Here is a 19,184-nt window from a genome sequence, read left to right on the forward strand (position 1 = left end):
AGATCTACTCCATTATCTCTGGCGCAGGTCCTGGGAATTCAATGTGTGTTTTAACAAGCACCCAGGAGTTTCTTTACTGCAGGACAGTTTGAAGACTACTGCTCTACCTTGTTTTCCACCATCCCTACTCCCAAGTGCTCCCTCTCAGATTTTAAGTATACTCGAACTCCCCATCCTTACAAAAAATAAACTTCCCTATTCAAAAAATAAATAGGTCCCCCCTCCTTGCCCTGTCTTTCTGTTCCCCTCAAGGGTCTGAAAACTGCTTCCATTTTCTCTCTTCCACTGACCACTCACTCTGGTCTGACCACCCTATTCTCAGTGACATCTCGTTACTGCAGTGGACACAGCTCAGGCCTCATCTGAGCTTGACTCCCTGGAGCATTGGATAGAGGTAAACCTCCTTCTTTCTTGGAAATTGTTTAACATTTTACTATGAAAATTTTCAAACGTACAACAAAGTAGAATAGCAGAATGAACGCCCATAGATGTTATTTAGGCTTAATGTTATCGTGTTGCACTATTTGCTTCAACTATTTTATTTTTTTTAAAGATTTTATTTATTTATTTATTTTCCCCCCAAAGCCCCAGTAGACAGCTGTATGTCATAGCTGCACATCCTTCTAGTTGCTGTATGTGGGACACGGCCTCAGCATGGCTGGAGAAGCAGTGCGTCGGTGCGCGCCCGGGATCCGAACCCGGGCCGCCAGCAGTGGAGCACGCGCACTTAACCGCTAAGCCACCAGGCCGGCCCTTGCTTCAACTATTTTAGAAGTTAAAAAAATCTTTTATTAAGAAAAAGTTCATGGGGCCAGCCTGGTGGCACAGTGGGTAAGTGTGCGCGCTCCACTGCGTTGGCCTGAGGTTTGCCGGTTCAGATCCCAGGCGCGCACCGACGTGCCACTTGTCAAGCCATGCTGTGGCGGCGTCCCATATAAAGTAGAGGAAGATGGGCACGGATGTTAGCCCAGGGCCAGTCTTCCTCAACAAAAAGAGGAGGATTGGCAGTGGATGTTAGCTCAGGGCTGATCTTCCTCACACACACACACAAAAAAGTAAAAGTTCAAATATACATAAACATAAACGTAAAAGAGTAAAAGTAATTTAGTGAACATCCCTGTGCTCATCACTCAACTTCAACAAGTATCAACAGTTTGTCATTCTTGTTTCATCTTTCCCCCCTCTTCCCAATACACACCCACTTTTTGGGGACTATTTAAAAACAAACCCTGGACACATCTTTTCAATCCAATACTTTTTCTGCTGTATTTTAAAGTAAATTACAGATATAACTTCAATGTGCATTACCTTAAAAAAATGATAGTTTCCTCTAAAAATATACTATTTCACACTTAACAAAATTAACATTTAATATGACAGCCTTATTCAGACTTCTCCAGTTGTCTTCAAAGTGTCTTTTTTTTTTTTGTGAGGAGGACCAGCCCTGAGCTAACGTCCAATGCCAATCCCCCTCTTTTTTGCTGAGGAAGACTGGCCCTGGGCTAACATCCGTGCCCATCTTCCTCCACTTTATATGGGACGCCGCCACAGCATGGCTTGACAAGCAGTGCGTTGGTGCGCGCCCGGGTTCTGAACCGGCGAACCCCGGGCCACCGCAGCGGAGCGCGCGCACCCAACCACTTGCGCCACCGGGCCGGCCCCTTCAAAGTGTCTTTTTTATAACTGGTTTGTTGAAATCAAGACCCAAACAAGAATTACTTGTTTGCTTACCTCTCTTAATTAAGCCTCTTGTAAACTTGAACATTATTATCCCCACTCCACCCTACCTTTTGTTTTCATGACATTGACTTGTTTAAGAGACCAAGTCACTTTCTGGATTTGTCCCATTGCTTCCTTGTGGTGCCTTTGAACTTTTTTCTCTATTGTAGCCTGTATTTCCTGAAACTGTGTTAGAGCTAACGGCTGGATTAGATTCAGGTTGAACATTTTTAGCAGAAACATTTTGTAGGTGATGCTGTTTGTGCTGCCTCATGTCTGGAGGCATCATTACATCAGGTTGTCCACTATGAGGGAAGTTGAGATGGACCAGTGGGTTCAGATGCTGATGGCCACATCCTCCATTGTAAAGTCATATTTTTCCCCATTTGTGACAGGAAAGTAATCTGTGGAATGCTACACTGGTTATATCAGTATGAGTCTAATCAGGAGACAGAAACCATACAGTAATTAAACAGGGGATGTTTAATATAAAGAACTATTAAACCATGAGACAATAACTACAAGATAAAATAAAACTCTGTCCTCTTTTGGGGCTGAGGAGAGTACCCAAGGAAGGACAACCTTGGAAGGGGGGTGCCCTCCCCAAGCTGAGGTGTAGACCTCGCTGGAGAAGGTATAGTAGCCACCCACTGGATAACAGAGAAGTTTGCCTGTTTGCCTGGGCCAGAGCTGGTTCACAGTCACTGGGCAGGCAGGAAGCAGCCCTCCAGGGCATAAATGGGGCACAGGTGAGCCGTAGCTGGTGGTCAGATTCATGGGCTTGCACAGGGAGTTGGGAGCACCAGTGTGGGCAGGAGACCTGGAGCATGCAGTGTGTGTATGGAGAGAGCTGTGGGAAGATGGATGCTAGTCTGGGTTAAGGCTCTGAAGTCACCAAGGGATTATGTGTGCTGGGCAGGTGGTTGGGGCAAAGCACCACAAGCTGTCCTCTTACCCACACTGCTGACTGTCCTTGCAACTGCTGGAAGCAGCTAGAGAGCCCTTCCTCCTGCAGTGTCCCTCCAGCACCCTCTGCCGAGAAAGCTTAACATCCAGCTCACTGTGGAGCATGTATTGAAGGGTGAATTTGGAACTGGGAGGCAAAAAATTGATAATTGGCACAGTCTACCCTTTGGCTACTTGGCTACACACTTTTGAACTCCCTTACAACAAAACAACTCTGTATTTCTGCTTAACGGGATACCGCTGTCCTTCTTGCAAGCAAATCACTCTCCCAAAATGAGAAGACAGTCTTATCTACCAGTGTGTTACTTACTCCTCAAATTGAGTCACAGTCCTACTGAGTATTCTGTTACCTAAAAATTAAATTGTAAAGTTAACCTCCAATAATTTGTGTATAAAATAAAAATGGGAAGAAGGAGAGAGTGGATAATAGCTTATATATATATATATATATATATATATATATATATATATATATACCCCTGCATATAACAAGCATAGAGAAAATATGCAAAGTGACTACAGTCTTCATTTCTGTAATTGGTCACAATATCGTAGTTGATATCTGTGGTTTCCTTCTTCAACTGCACCTCCCTTATTTCCCTTGCCCTCAGGCAGAACCTGCACCGCTCTGGGTTCTTTACATGGTGGAGTGACCCAAGCATTCATTCCTCAGTCATACTGCTTTTTTTGGTTGCTGTAGTTTTTCATTACGTTTACTGTTGGCATGGAAGTACTATGAGGTGCCCCAGAGGATCCCCTGGGTTTCAGACATAGTTCTCTTGCCTCCAATATGTTGCAGCAACTCGATTTCCCTTTGGTAATCAGGATGTTCACTTCAGCCAGTAAATTAACCCCATTTTCTTATGCCTATTGGTTCAGTGGCATAAGGAGCCCAAAATGGCTGAGTCGCACCCTTATCTTCCAATTCAGTGAACCCACTGTTGTGTCCCCTGGTGGAAACATTTTCCCCTTAAAGACTAAGCTCTCCAAACCAACAGATTTCAAAGTTACTGAAAGTGGAAGCAACATTTTTGTAAGAGAGTCATTAGGTGTAATAGTGAGAGGAGCCACTCACACTCCCACCCCTTGATTCGTGGTCCCATGTATTCTACCATTTAATGGTCTCTGATGCAAAGCATAAGCTATATCTTGTAAGACAGAACCCCATACTTTTAGGATACTGTCTCCCAGATGGCGCTGTAACTGAATCGTCAGTAAATTTAGGCCAGCCACTTCGGGGTAATGGAGTGTATGGTAAGACCATTTGATTCCATGGACCTGAGCCCATTGCTGGACTTCTTTGCTGTGAAATAAGGTCCTTGATTAGATGCAGTGCTTTGCAGAATGCCACAATGGTAAATAAGGCAGAATCCACAGATGGTGGGTGCTGGCAAAGGCATTACAGACAGGGAAGACAAATCCACATCCAGAAGATGTATGTATTCCAGTGAGGACAAATCTTTGCCCCCTCCATGATGGAAGAGGTCCAATATAATCAACTTGCAGACTGGTCCCCCTGGGAATGGTGCCATATGGGGACCACATACTGGTCTCTGCTGTTGGCAGATTACACTCAACGGTAGCATTAACTGGTCAGCCTTGGGGAGGGAGGCTCTCAAGACGTCTATCCCAAGTGAAGTCATCACAGGGTTTTCAAGCAGAGGAAGGCTAATCTCCTTGGACACAGGAGGGCAAGCTACTTCCATTGGTGAGGAAAGCTGAGAATGACTTGGGGGTTCAAGATTGTCAGTTTCCTCTGGGTCTAACCAGATAATCCCCCATCGAAGTTTCAGGAATCCCATTCTTTCCTGGACAGTACCCTAACTTTCATGTGAGAAACGGCGTGTTAGTGAATTCAGCTATCATAATTTAACAACCTACACAATTAAATTTTGCATTTGATTTTCAGCAGTAGGAGCTGTGTGGCTACAAGAACTAAGAGATTGTTTTAGGGTTGTTACAGAAGCTTTCTGCTTTTCAGACCCTGACTTGCACTGAAAGTTAATGGACCCAGCTTGTCATTTTCTCTTTGTAAATGTTCAAGTGCACTCAGAATAATCCATCCACACCACAGCCCTTATAATCATCATTACTGCCATACAGTCATGTACAGAGGTCACTCCCAACGCACATGTTTGACTTGGCATTTCACCACAGTAAACTGCAGACTCGGTTAATTGTGATGCCACTGTATGCGGTGGGTTACTAGCATCCATTTCCCATTGACAGGGAGCTCGGTACTGCACTCAAGCCCAAGCACATGACCAAACCAATCGCCAAATCCCATCTTTAGGGGTCTGTCTCCTGGGACCACTCCCTGCGCGAAGTCTATATCAGTCTAGGTCCAGTCAGGAGACTTAAACCAGGAAAGTTAAATAAATATAAGGAATTGTTAGTGTGTGTGTGTGGGGGGGGGGGGGAGAGGAAGATTGGCCCTGAGCTAACATCTCTGCCAGTCTTCCTCTATTTTGTATATGGGATGCCGCCACAGCATGGCTTGATGAGCAGTGTGTAAGTCCATGCCCGGGATCTGAACCTGCAAACCTTGGGCCACCAAAGCAGAGCACGTGAACTTAACCACTAGGCCACCGGGCCAGCCCCTAGGAATTATTAAACTGTGATAAAAGAGTAACTATAAGATATAAGAAAAATTTTATATGGTAGCCTAGGACTGAGGGAGAATAACCAAGGAATGACAGAGTTGGAAGGGGGGCCCTTCCTCAAGCTGGGGTTCAGACCTCGTAGGAGAAAATATACTTGCAGCCCAGTGGATGGCAGAGAAGTTCACTAGTTTGCCGGGGCGAGAGCTGGTCTGCTGTTGCTGGGCAAGCAGGAAGCAACCCTCGGGGGTTCAGGGGGTAGGGGGGCACAGGTGAGCTGCAACTGGTGGCCAGGGAGGTGGGCATGCAGGGGGAGTCGGGGAGCTGGTGCAGGCAGGCAGCCTGGAGCACACCGTGTCTGTAAGGTGAGCCACAATCAGTGACTGCATGCATGGGTGTATAGGGAGGGGTCAGTGGAAACACTCAAGGGTGCAGGCAGGGTAGCCAGTGGGCAGGCATGTTGGCATGCAGAGGAAGTAGGGCCTGGCGTGGGCAAGAGGCCAGGAACGTCGTGTCTGTCCGGGGAGCCATGGGAAGGTGATCACCAATCTGGGAGAGCCGTGGAGGTTGCTGCCTGGCTGAGGCAGAGCACCACCAGATGTCCTCACAGCCTGGCTGCTAGCTGGCTGTGTCCAGCTGGAAGCAGCAGGAGAGCCCCTTCTTCATGCAGCATGCCTCCAGTGCCCTCTACTGAGAAAGCTTAACATTACTTTCACCGTGAAGGAGAAATGTTTAAAGGAATGCTGAATTTGGAGCTGAGCACCAATGAATTGATACCTGGCCAGGTCTGTGTGAATATTTTCCCATCAGATATTCATCCAATGATTTTAGGAACAAAATGTCAAAAGAAATGCATATGGGGTTATAAAAATTCAAATAATGCAAAAGTATATAGCCTAAAAATTGGCAGTCCCCCTACACCTCTCCCCCATTCACCACCCTCTTCTAAGGTAACTACTGTCTCTGACTTAGTGCAGCTTAGTGTCTCTGAGCGTTTTTCTGAGTATTTACACATATGTAAATATGCTTGTCAAGAATATGTGCTCAGTTTTCCTATTACATAAATAGGTTTATATGGTTCATATTGAGCTGCAGCTTTTTTTACTTAACAATATATCTTAGAGATCATTTCATGTCAGTATACATAGAGGCACCTTATTAGTGGCCACATAATATTCCCCAGAATGGGCATACCATGGTTTATTTAACCAGTCCCATTTTGATGGACATGTAAGGAGGTTTTTCCAGGATTTTTTTTTTGAACTGTTTTAAATAGTGCTGCAGTGAATTCATACCTTTGTGCACTTGTGCGAGCAGTTTTGTAAGTTAGACTCTTGGGAGGAAGTTGCTAAGTCAGAGGATGTATGCATTTAAAAGTTGGATAGATAGCACTTTGTTGTCTTCCATAAGAGCTGGACCAATTTATACTCCCACCAATATGTATGAAAGTGTTTATTTCTCCACATCCTCAACAATATTGGATGTTATTAGCCTCTTAGTTTTTGCCATTCAGGAGGCCAAAACATAAAAATAATTTTTCATTCATATTTACCTAGTCATTAGGCATGTCTATTCATATCCTTTGACTATTTTTCTATTGTGTTGTTTCTGTTCATTTGTAAAGGAGCTCTTTACATGGTCTCCCTATTAACCCTTTGTTACAAATGTTACAAATATTTTCTCCACTGGTCACTTGGCTTTTATTTTATGTATTGATTTTTAGTGTACAGATTTTAGATTTTTATGTAATAAAACTTGTCAGTCTTTTCCTTGATAATTTCTGGGTTTTGTGTCTTTCTCAGAAAGACTTTTCCATAGTTCACGTTATAAAAATATTAGCTTATATTTTTTCAAGATTTTTATGTTACGTTTTTAAATATTTTCATGTAAAGTAGTATGATGAAGCCCTTGACCATTTATTTTTTAAAACTATTTAGAGCCTTTTGTGTTCTTAAGAAAAATATCCCTTTTTCACATGAGTCACAAATGTTTTTTTTCCCTTTTCATAGTTTGTCTTCCTGGTTTGTTTTTGGTGAGTTTTTTTGATGTATAAAATGTTTTAATACATTAATTATTTAATACATATTATGTATTATGTTTGTATTATATTACATATTATGTATTTGTATTATGCAGATAATAAATATTTAATACATTAATTTTTAAATTTTAATTATTTTTCTCATTCTTTTTTTATTGATGTCTTAATAGTTTATAACATTGTGAAATTTTAGTTGTATATTATTGTTTGTCAGTCGCCATATAAATGCCTCCCTTCACCCTTTGTGCCCACCCCCCAACCCCCTTGCCCCTGGTAACCACCAAACAGTTCTCTCTGTCTGTGTGTTTATATTCCACATGTGAGTGAAATACGGTGTTTGTCTTTCTCTCTCTGGCTTATTTCGCTTAACATAATAACATCCAGGTCCATCCATGTTGTTGCAAATGGGACAATTTTGTCTTTCTTTTATGGCTGAGTAGTATTCCATCGTATTTATATACTACATCTTCTTTATCCAGTCGTCAGTCGAGGGACACTTGGGTTGCTTCCACTTCTTGGCTCATGTGAATAATGCTGCAGTGAACATAGGGGTGCATAAGCCTCTTTGGATTGTTGATTTCAGGTTCGTTGGATAGATATCCAGTAGTGGGATAGGTGGATCATAGGGTATTTCTATTTTTTTTTTGAGGAATCTCCATACTGTTTTCCATAGAGGCTGCACCAGTTTGCCTTCCCACCAGCAGTGAATGAGGGTTCCCATTTCTCTACAATCTCTCCAACATTTGTTGTTTTTTATATTGGTGGTTATAGCCATTCTAACAGGTGTAAGGTGATATCTTAGTGTTGTTTTGATTTGCATTTCCCTGACAATTAGTGATGTTGAACATCTTTTCATATGCCTATTGGCCATCTGCATATCTTCCTTGGGAAAATATTTATTCATATCCTCTGCCCATTTTTTTTTTTTTTTTTTGTGAGGAGATCAGCCCTGTGCTAACATCCGCCAATCCTCCTCTTTTTTTGCTGAGGAAGACGGCCCTGGGCTAACATCTGTGCCCATCTTCCTCCACTTTATATGGGACACCGCCACAGCATGGCTTGCCAAGCAATGCGTCGGTGCGCGCCCGGGATCCGAACCAGCGAACCCCGGGCCACCGCAGCGGAGCGCGCGCAACTTAACCGCTTGCGCCACCGGGCCAGCCCCGCCTCTGCCCATTTTTTGATCGGGTTGTTTGTTTTTTTCTTGTTCAGATGTGTGAGTTCTTTATATATTATGGAGATTAACCACTTGTCGGATATATGATTTGCAAATATTTTCTCCCAGTTGGTGGGTTGTCTATTCATTTTGATCCTGGTTTCACTTGCCTTGTAGAAGCTCTTTAGGGCTGGCCCCGTGGCTTAGTGGTTGGGTGCGTGCGCTCCACTGCGGGCTGCCCGGGTTCAGATCCCGGGCGCGCACCGACGCACCGCTTCTCCGGCCATGCTGAGGCCGTGTCCCGCATACAGCAACTAGAAGGATGTGCAGCTATGACACAACTAACTACGGTGGCTTTGGGGGGAAAAAGAAATAAATAAAATCTTTAAAAAAAAAAAAAAAAAAGAAGCTCTTTAATCTGATGAAGGTGCCATTTGTTTATTTTTCCTTTTGTTTCCCATGTCTGAGTAGACATGGAATCTGAAAAGATACCTTTATGATCGATGTCAAATAGTGTACTACCTATGTTTTCTTCCAGGAGTTTTATAGTTTCAGGTCTCACTTTCAGGTCTTTGATCCATTTTGATTTAATTTTTGTGTATGGCAAAAGATGGTCTACTTTTGTTCTTCTGCATGTGACTGTCCAGTTTTCCCAGCACCATTTATTTTTTTTTATTTTTTTATTTTTTTTTAAAGATTTTATTTATTTTTTCCCCTTAAAGCCCCAGTAGGTAGTTGTATGTCATAGCTGCACATCCTTCTAGTTGCTGTACGTGGGACGCGGCCTCAGCGTGGCCAGAGAAGCGGTGCGTCGGTGTGCGCCCGGGATGCGAACCCGGGCTGCCAGCAGCGGAGCGCGCACACTTAACCGCTAGGCCACGGGGCCGGCCCGCCCAGCACCATTTATTGAAGAGACTTTCCTTTCTCAGTTGTATGTTCTTAGCTCCTTTGTCGAAGATTAGCTGTTCATAGATGTGTGGTTTTATTTCTGGGCTTTCAATTCTGTTCCATTGATCTGTGTGTCTGTTTTTGTACCAGTACCATGCTGTTTTGATTACTATGGCTTTGTAGTATATTTTGAAGTCAGGGATTGTGATGTCTCCAGCTTTGTTCTTTTTTCTCAGGATTGCTTTAGCTATTCAGGGTCTTTTTTGCCCCATATGAATTTTAGGATTCTTTGTTCTATTTTGGTGAAGACTGTCATTGGGATTCTGATTGGGATTGCGTTGAATCTGTAGATTGCTTTAGGTAATGTGGACATTTTAACTATGTTTATTCTTCCAATCCATGTGCATGGGATATTTTTCCATTTCTTTATGTCATCGTTGATTTCTTTCAATAATGTCTTATAGTTTTCATTGTACAGGCCTTTTCACCTCCTTGGTTAAATTTATTCTTAGATATTTTATTCTTTTTGTTGCTATTGTAAATGGGATTATGTTTTTGAGTTCTCTTTCTGTTAGTTTGTTATTAGCATATAGAAATGCAACTGATTTTTGTAAGTTGATTTTGTACCCTGCAACTTTGCTGTAGTTATTGATTATTTCTAATAGTTTTCCAATGGATTCTTTAGAGTTTTCTATATGTAAAGCTGTGTCGTCTGCAAATAGTGAGAGTTTCACTTCTTCATTGCCTATTTGGATTCCTTTTATTCCTTTTTCTTGCCTAATTGCTCTGGCCAAAACCTCCAGTACTATGTTGAATAAGAGTGGTGAGAGTGGGCACCCTTGTCTTGTTCCTGTTCTCAGAGGAATGGCTTTCGGCTTTTCCCCGTTGAGTGTGATGTCGGCTGTGGGTTTGTCATATATGGCCTTTATCATGTTGAGGTACTTTCCCTCTGTACCCATTTTGTTGAGAGTTTTTATCATAAATGGATGTTGGATCTTGTCAAATGCCTTCTCTGCATCTATTGAGATGATCATGTGGTTTTTATTCCTCGTTTTGTTAATGTGGTGTGTCACATTGATTGATGTGTGGATGCTGAACCATAAATAACCATTAATGTGGTTTAAAAACTCAAGGTCTCATTCCCACTCCTGCTCCTGTTTAACTGACTGCACTCCTCACCTACGAGTAAGCACTATTATTAGATTCTTATAAATCTTTCCAGAGTTTCTTTTTTCAAACAGAAGCAAATATAAATGTGTATTGTTTTTACCCCTTTTTATGTAAAAGTATTTGTTGGTCTTTTCTTTGTGACTTCTGGGTTTTATATCATGCTTAGAAATTATTTCTACTTTGAGGTTGTTAAAATAGCCAAGATTTTTTCTGATGTGGCTTTATTTTTTTTTTAACATTTAAATCTTGAATTCTATCTGGAAAATATTCTATTGTAGAGATTAAGTAATGAAAGAGTGTTTATTTTGATTCTTCTCATATAGCCCATTGTCTCATTTCAAGTATCAGTTTGCACCAGTTTGAAATGCCATCTTTATTACAAGCTCAATTCCCAGGTCTTTTCTGGATTCTGCTGTCTTCCATTGATCTATATTTGCTTATTCCTGTGCCAAAATAAGTTTTAATTACTTTTAGTTTTAAATGTGTTTGATATCTGATGTATATGTGTTCTCATATTTTCAAAATTTTCTTAAATATTTTCCAGTATTTTCTCTTTCAGATGATCTTTTTTCTTTTCCCCAGATGAACTGGAGAATCAGTTTGTGCTTCCCTCCCCACCAAAACATTGAGGGTGATTTTTATTGGAATTCTTGTGCATTTATAGATCATTTTGGAATATTTCTCCATGTTTTTCTATATCCTTGAGTAAACTTTGATTTGATTTTGTAAAAATTTTTATTAGGTCTATTCTTGGGTATCTTACAGTTTTATTGCTATCACAATTAGGATCTTTTTAAAGTTATATTTCTAACTGGTTCTTGCTATGTTATAGAAAATTAACTGGTATAGAAAATATATTGATTTTTGTTGATCACACTACTAAGCTCTTTTATTCATTGTTCCATAGACTGCTTTGGATTTTCTAAGTACACAGTCTGGTTATTTGTAAATAGTAGCAATCTCACTCCTCCAAAATAGAAACCTCTTTTTATTTTTTTTCCTAAATTACTTTGGCTAGAACCCCAAGAAGAATGTCAAATAGAAGGTAATGGTGGGCATCTTCCTGGTCTTTAATGAGAAGTCTCCTGAAGTGATATTAGCCGAAACACCCTCCTTCTTAAACACTGTCTTCTCTTAGCATCCTGGAATAGTGCCCACTCCTTCTCTGTTCCCTTTTCCCACCTCCAGCCATCAAGTGATGACATGCCTCTTGCTCCATCTTCTCCTGCAGCACACACTCTCTTGGTGATCCATGCACATCTCAGACTGCAGTCATCTCTTGCTGGCTTGTAGTTTCAGTTACCTCCTGTGAGCCAAGCAATTACTGATTGACATCTCTAACCCAGGACTCTCCCCAGCTCTGGACTCACTGAAGAGCTCCTCTTGGATGTCTTTCAGGCACTGCTAACTCAGTACCTCTAAAACTGAGTTCGTTATCAACAAGGGTTGAGCTGGACCCCTGGGTATATAGCCCACAACCTGATTCAATATTAAGAACCAGAACTAGAAGAAAGGCTGCCTACCCTGAGAGACCCTCTCAGAGGGTCTTATTTCCTCCTAATGCAGGCCCAAGCCAGCCACCCCACCGTAGTCCTTCCTCAGTTTGTGCCCTGGATATTGGCTATACAGCCTGCCTGTCCCAGGAGCTCCTGCCATCCTTGGACACTTGCCCCAAGAACCACATCCTTCCCTTCCAACACCCTCTGCTCCCTCACCTGCTACCCCTAAGCTTGCATGTGGTCAGTTAGCCTAGCTGTTTCTAGTTATCACCCACCTCTGGGCGGGCCTCCTTGACTGCCCTGTAGAGGACAAACAGAGGCTTTAAGGGGTCCTCTGGGGCTCACTCCATCCGGATAAAGGGCCATAAGGAGGCTAATCTCTGTTTGCCTCTGTGTGGACAGGAAATATGAGCTGTACAGCATGGACTGGGACCTGAAGGAGGAACTCAGGGACTGCCTCGTGGCTGCCGCGCCCTATGGGGGCCCTATTGGTACATAATCCCTCTACCACCTCATGCTCTGGGACCATGGGATGAACTCAAGGTCCTTGATTCCTGGGGACCTTGTTTTTGGGTTGTTCTTGCTGGCGTATGCCACCCTCTCCACCCTACTGAGATGCTTTTAATTCTGGTTCTCATGAGGCCTGCTTCTTATGAAGTGGGCCTGAGGAGCTAGTTTATAAGGTCTGCTTCACATGGGGTGGGCCTGGGGAGCTAGGACAGAAGGTCTCTTCTCAAACTGCAGCACTGCTGAGGAACCCGTGGCGGAAGGAGAAGACTGGTAGTGTACGGCCGGTTCTCGAGATCTACTCTGCTTCCGGCGTGCCTCTGGCCAGTCTGCTGGTGAGCACCCCTGACCTGCTCTGGGGCTGGGGGCTGGGCAGGGCTTCTGTGTCCTGATGAAAACCTCAGGAACCTTCCTCTCCTCTGTAGTGGAAGAGTGGGCCCGTGGTGTCCCTGGGCTGGTCAGCTGAAGAGGAGCTGCTCTGCGTGCAGGAAGACGGTGTAGTACTAGTTTACGGGCTTCATGGTGACTTCCGGAGACACTTCAGCATGGGCAATGTAGGGGCCGCAGGGGGATGGAGAAACGGAATGGAGTCTGTGACCCTGTAGCTCCCTCAACCCATGGCCCTTCTCCCCAGGAGGTGCTCCAGAACCGGGTTCTAGATGCCCGGATCTTCCATACTGAGTTTGGTTCCGGGGTGGCCATCCTCACAGGGGCCCACCGCTTCACCCTCAGTGCCAATGTGGGTGACCTCAAACTCCGCCGGATGCCAGAGGTGCCAGGTGAGTCCTGACACCCCTGAGACAGCATTCACTGCCCACACATATGGCTCCAGACCATGGGACCAACAGAGGCAGAAGCTCTGGGCTCTGGTCATCCTGAGGTTGTCCTCTTCCCTGGCGACAGGTCTGCAGAGTGCACCCTCATGCTGGACTGCACTGTGCCAGGACCGAGTGGCACACATTCTTCTGGCTGTGGGGCCTGATCTTTACCTCCTGGACCATGCTGCCTGCTCCGCAGTGGTGAGGGCCCTGAGTGGGAGTGAAATGGGTGAGGGGGCTGGAAGAGGCAGTAAGGAGTCTCTGAGAAGTCAGTATCTCTGGTGTCCTCCATGGCCTTGCCCCAGACTCCCCCTGGCCTGGCCCCAGGAGTGAGCAGCTTCCTGCAGATGGCTGTCTCCTTCACCTACCGACATCTGGCACTCTTCACAGACACGGGCTACATCTGGATGGGGACAGCATCACTCAAGGTGTGATCCTGGGACAACATGGCACCATGCCTTGTCCAGGGAGGATCTGTTGCGGGTAGGGGAAGGGCTTTTCAACCAGACTGGTGATTGCTGAGAGAGGGCCATGACATTCCCTACACCCTTTCAGGAGAAGCTGTGTGAGTTCAACTGCAACGTCCGGGTGCCCCCAAAGCAGATGGTCTGGTGAGGATGGGGGTATTATGCTGGGAGAGGGGGTGGACATAGTCTTGTTTCCTAGTACACTTTGATTCATCCCGTCTGCTGCCAAGCCAAGTAGAGCTTGCATCTTATCTTCTCTGCCAGTGCACACTTGAGGGAAACGCTTGCCCCTCTGTGGGCCTCAGATGCCTTGAGGGCTGAGAGCACAGGGTGAGAGGGAAGCAGACAAGCCAGTCAGAGGACTAGGATAAGGGGCAGCAAGCATGTGCAGAGCTGTCCTGAGGCAAAGCAATATAAGCAGTGTGGGAGACGTGGCTGTGGGCCTGGCGTCCTGTGAGTGTCCCAGACATATGCGTGTGTGGTGCTGCCCACAGGTGCAGCCGTCCTCGCAGCAAGGAGAAGGCCGTTGTGGTGGCCTGGGAGAGGCGGCTAATGGTGGTGGGTGATGCACCCGAGAGCATCCAATATCCTTGGAGGGCTGCTGGTAGGGGTGGGAGGCAGAAAGAGGAGGAGGTCACCTGCCCTGTCCCATCTCTGGGTGCTTTGGGGAACCTTGACCAAGCTCAAGTTTGTGCTGGACGAAGATTCCTACCTGGTGCCTGAGCTGGACGGGGTCCGCATCTTCTCCCGCAGCACCCACGAGTTCCTGCACGAGGTTCCAGGTGAGGTCCTCACAAGGGCACCACGTGACCCAGGGCACGGGCTCCTCAGCACCACAGCTGCCCTGGGCCAGTTTGCCCCAGAGCAGGATCAGGGCATTGAGGCAGGGCTGGGGGTTCCTTCCCCTCCCACTTCCCTCTGCTACTCACCAACTTCCTCCCCCAGTGGCCAGTGAGGAGATCTTCAAAATTGCGTCAATGGCCCCTGGAGCACTGCTGTTGGAGGCCCAGAAGGAGTATGAGGTAAAGCCCTGGGCTGCTTTTTGGGCCCCAGGATGCTCTCCTCCTTCCCTTACCCCTGATTGGGCCAGCCCCCTACCTGCCTGGGCATGGGTGAGCACAACCAGGTGCCACCAGTCAAGAGAGGGGTCCAGGCTGGACATTGGGCTGGGCTGGGGAGGGCTGGCTGAAGGGACATGATGTCTGCCAGGTGGTGATGGGGAGGGGGACCCCCCACTATTCTCAGCCCAGGCACAAGTCAGGGCTACTATTGAGAGGTCTCAGGGCCCCTCACAGGCAACTGTGGGCTGATATGGGGGGATGTGTGGGCACCTGGGGTGGACTGAGGGGGCTGAAGGGGTTTGCGTTCCAGCCTCTGCAGCCCCTCCAAACCAGCTCACTTGATCTATAGCCCAGAAGGGCTGGGGGTCAGACATGGGGATATTCTCTGTCATGATGCTCTGTCCCTGGCATTCTCCTCCCCCCACACCCCAGAAAGAAAGCCAGAAGGCGGATGAGTACCTGCGGGAGATCCAGGAGCTGGGGCAGCTGACCCAGGCCGTGCAGCAGTGCATCGAGGCTGCGGGACATGAGCACCGGCCAGACATGCAGAAGAGTCTGCTCAGGGTTGGCCTGGATGGCAGGGCTGGAGGGAGGGGACACTGGGCAGGGGTGGGCTGGCAGGGGGGGAAGCTCTCCTCTGTTGCCCTCTGGCTCTTCTCAGGCGGCCTCCTTTGGAAAGTGTTTCCTCGACAGATTTCCACCCGACAGCTTCGTGCGCATGTGTCAGGACCTGCGTGTTCTCAATGCCGTTCGGGACTATCACATCGGGATCCCCCTCACCTATAGCCAGTATCCCCAAGCATGCTGGAAGGGTGTTTACAGCCAGGGGTGGGAGGGGATGGGTAAGGGGCTGAAGATGCCACCTGAAGGTCCTTGGCAAATAGAGTTATTCCCCAGCTGGATCCTTAACCGAGTAAAATGCAGATACAAGCAGCTCACCATTCCGGTGCTGCTGGACAGGTACAGCAAGCCCGTGGGTGCTGGGAGGAGGCCTGGAGGGGGTGGGCATTACAGCCCCTGCTGGGCTCTTGTGCTCACTGCTCCTGACCCATTTCTCTGGGATCTGGGAGGTCTGAGTTACAGTCTGAGGCCACTCTGCCCCCTCTCTCTGCTCACCTCACCCCTGTACTCTTCCTCCCCCTTGTCTGCAGGCTTGTGTTGCGGAGGCTTTACCCCCTAGCCATCCAGATATGCGAGTACTTGCGCCTTCCAGAAGTGCAGGGTGTCAGCAGGATCCTAGCCCACTGGGCCTGCTACAAGGTGAAGGTCTAGGATGGAGTTCAAGGGCATTTAGGGGATTCCAGGCCCTGGTGAGGTGTAGGAAATATAAAGTGTGGAGCTGAAGTGGTGAGTCCTGATTGAGGGCCAGTGAGGGGTGAGATCCACGTGTGTGACACCCCTCTCTCTCTGCAGGTGCAACAGAAGGACGTGTCCGATGAAGATGTTGCTCGGGCCATTAACCAGAAGCTAGGGGACACGCCTGGCGTCTCTTACTCCGACATTGCTGCGCGAGCCTATGGCTGTGGCCGCACGGAGCTGGCCATCAAGGTGTGGGTGCCCAGCCCTCCCCAGACACTCTGATGTGGATGTTGGAGGCCCTCAGGCTAGCTCGTTCTCTCTGTGCCTTCCTCCCTACCCCACAGCTGCTGGAGTATGAGCCACGCTCTGGGGAGCAGGTACCCCTTCTCCTAAAGATGAAGAGGAGCAAACTGGCACTGAGCAAGGCCATCGAGAGTGGGGACACTGACCTGGGTGAGCAGAGTTTGGGTGAGGGCAAGGCCGGGGCTGCTGGGCTGAGCGAGGGGCCGAGCTGAAGGCCCTACCCCACTTCATCATCCCATAGTGTTCACGGTATTGCTGCACCTGAAGAATGAGCTGAACCGAGGAGATTTTTTCATGACCCTTCGGAACCAGCCCATGGCCCTGAGTTTGTACCGGCAGGTGTGTGTGGTGGGCAGGGGTGGGGCTGGAGCCTCCTGAGCCCCTGAGTTGGCCTGGCTGACTGACTGCCTGCCCGTGGCCCCAGTTCTGTAAGCATCAGGAGCTAGAGACGCTGAAGGACCTTTACAATCAGGATGACAACCACCAGGAGCTGGGCAGCTTCCACATCCGAGCCAGCTATGCTGCAGAGGAGGTCTGAAGTCCACAGAGCGGGTGGGGCCCAGGGGATGGGGTTTTGGTCTGGTTCCTTCTCCAGGAATCTGAGAGTATTTGGCGCATACCCCATCTGGTCCTCACTGTTGAGGGAGAGTCTGGGAAGACGTGAGGCCAGGATGGGGGTTGGTCCCAGAGGAGCTAGCCTTCCCACTAGGGACACCAGAGCCAGGTACCCAGTGGGGAAGGCTGGCCCTGGTGACCCTGGGCACAGAGATCAGGGAGAAAACTGTAGCCTTGGTGGAGAGGGCTGAGGTCCTTTGTGCTGTGAGCTCAGGCTTCCCTTCTTGCCCTTGTAGCGTATCGAGGGGCGAGTCGCAGCCCTGCAGACGGCGGCTGATGCCTTCTACAAGGCCAAGAATGAGTTTGCAGCCAAGGTTTGGCCCACCCTTTTCTAAGAACCTCCTCTCCTCCCAGTCTTCCCTTCTTGTTCCTCTCATCCCCATCCTGCCTCATCTTGGTCCCCAGGCCACAGAGGACCAAGTGAGGCTCCTACGGCTGCAGCGACGTCTAGAAGATGAGTTGGGGGGCCAGTTCCTAGACCTGTCTCTACACGACACGGTCACCAGCCTCATCCTCAGCGGACACAACAAGCGCGCAGAGCAGCTGGCACGTGACTTCCGCATCCCTGACAAGAGGTAGGTGAGGGCCCGGGTTGCAGAGGTCTTGGGATCACCTGCCCCTCCTGCAACACCTCCAAGCCCGGCTTTCCTACAGGCTCTGGTGGCTGAAGCTGACTGCCCTGGCAGATCTGGAAGACTGGGAGGAGCTAGAGAAGTTTTCTAAGAGCAAGAAATCACCCATCGGCTACCTGGTGAGGCGGGGGCCCTCCTTCCACCCCACCCCCAGGAGAGTAGTTCTGGGGAGAGGCCCAGGCCCGGAGATAGGCAGCCTGGCCTAATCTTGTACCTGTTCAGCTATCCCTTGTAGTTAGTGGGTACTTCCTAGGTATGCGTGTTCATGGGCCAGGTACATGGGATAATAGGCCCGAGTCTGCCTGCAGATGTTGGAAGGAAGGAGAATGAGTTGCTGTCCCCAAGAAGGGCCACCAGAGGACCCCATGGGCTTGAGGGAATGTTGTATTTGAGTGAGGGGAGGGGGCAGGGAGGGCACACCTGCCAGGCAGTGGAGGATATTGAGGAGGTTTGCTTTCTGTAGCAGGCAGTTCAGAGGTGTGTGGGTAGGTGGGATAAGGGCAGCCATGAGAGAAAAAACAGGCCCTGAGAGGGCAGGAGACGCTTGTTGTGAGGGGGTGGCAGTGGATGATGGAGTGGACACATGGAAATAATTGGTCTCAAAGCTCTAACAGGTGTTTGGTATAGGTTGTTTCTGCCGTGATAGAGTTGAGATCACAGCTGTTGTGTGTGTGTCAGGATGAGGTGGGGCAGGATTATACATACTGATGTGTATATAAAATATATAAGGACAACGTATCCATTGGGCTTTTGCTCATAAGAGAGAGGACAGAAGGGCTCTGCCTTATCTTCTCCCTCAACCCCCTTCCTCTCCTAAGCCCTTTGTGGAGATCTGCATGAAGCAACACAACAAATATGAAGCCAAGAAGTACACCTCCCGCGTGGGTCCTGAACAGAAGGTCAAGGCCTTGCTTCTCATTGGGTATGTCAGCTGAGCCCTGTGGGTGCTGGGTGGCTGAGCCAGTGGGCTGATGAGGGGCACGATTTGTGTCCTTGGGCAGCCTGACACCATCTCCCCTCCTGCTCAAACCACAGGGATGTGGCTCAGGCTGCAGACGTGGCCATCGAGCACCGGAACGAGGCAGAGCTGAGCCTCGTACTGTCTCACTGCACTGGAGCCGCAGATGGGGCCACAGCCGACAAGATTCAGCGGGCCAGGGCACAAGCCCAGAAGAAGTGAGGGGCCCACCCTGCACATCTCCCCAAGCCCTGCGCTTGGCAGAAGTATCTCTGCTCATCCAGCTCCTCCCTCAGAGCAAAGCCGAGGAGCTAGGGTGGGGTCTGGTTGTAAATAAAGTTGGAACATGTTAGAGTGCTAGTCTTATGCAGTCCAGCCTAAATGAAAGCAAGCTGAGGGACCATCCAGACACCTCGGCAAAGAAAAATGTGTTGGGGCTGGAGGGGGAGCTTCTCTAGGGACATTTACAAGAGACCTGCCCCTAT

The 19,184-nt window shown here is 47.8% G+C and overlaps 1 protein-coding gene across 2 annotated transcripts in view; it reads left to right on the forward strand.

Moving 5' to 3' along the window:
- VPS16 (VPS16 core subunit of CORVET and HOPS complexes) overlaps window positions 1-19,051 on the forward strand; it is a 26,093-nt gene extending 7,042 nt beyond the window's left edge. For both annotated transcript variants that reach the window (XM_087445518.1, XM_087445517.1), the window contains exons 2-24: window positions 12,442-12,530; window positions 12,784-12,881; window positions 12,972-13,100; window positions 13,181-13,325; window positions 13,450-13,565; window positions 13,670-13,792; window positions 13,920-13,975; window positions 14,326-14,414; window positions 14,518-14,613; window positions 14,777-14,853; window positions 15,325-15,456; window positions 15,554-15,681; window positions 15,817-15,852; window positions 16,044-16,152; window positions 16,306-16,440; window positions 16,536-16,644; window positions 16,736-16,833; window positions 16,919-17,026; window positions 17,346-17,423; window positions 17,515-17,684; window positions 17,764-17,860; window positions 18,560-18,663; window positions 18,777-19,051. In XM_087445518.1, the coding sequence (XP_087301644.1) occupies window positions 12,442-12,530; window positions 12,784-12,881; window positions 12,972-13,100; window positions 13,181-13,325; window positions 13,450-13,565; window positions 13,670-13,792; window positions 13,920-13,975; window positions 14,326-14,414; window positions 14,518-14,613; window positions 14,777-14,853; window positions 15,325-15,456; window positions 15,554-15,681; window positions 15,817-15,852; window positions 16,044-16,152; window positions 16,306-16,440; window positions 16,536-16,644; window positions 16,736-16,833; window positions 16,919-17,026; window positions 17,346-17,423; window positions 17,515-17,684; window positions 17,764-17,860; window positions 18,560-18,663; window positions 18,777-18,921 (2,467 nt within the window). In that variant the 3' untranslated portion in view covers window positions 18,922-19,051. The remainder of the gene's footprint in view (window positions 1-12,441; window positions 12,531-12,783; window positions 12,882-12,971; window positions 13,101-13,180; window positions 13,326-13,449; window positions 13,566-13,669; window positions 13,793-13,919; window positions 13,976-14,325; window positions 14,415-14,517; window positions 14,614-14,776; window positions 14,854-15,324; window positions 15,457-15,553; window positions 15,682-15,816; window positions 15,853-16,043; window positions 16,153-16,305; window positions 16,441-16,535; window positions 16,645-16,735; window positions 16,834-16,918; window positions 17,027-17,345; window positions 17,424-17,514; window positions 17,685-17,763; window positions 17,861-18,559; window positions 18,664-18,776) is intronic.
- The last annotated feature ends 133 nt before the right edge of the window (window positions 19,052-19,184 follow it).

The sequence above is a fragment of the Ceratotherium simum genome, chromosome 21 (assembly GCF_057802395.1).
Source record: "Ceratotherium simum simum isolate JZ-2026a chromosome 21, ASM5780239v1, whole genome shotgun sequence".
Taxonomy (NCBI): Eukaryota; Metazoa; Chordata; class Mammalia; order Perissodactyla; family Rhinocerotidae; genus Ceratotherium; species Ceratotherium simum.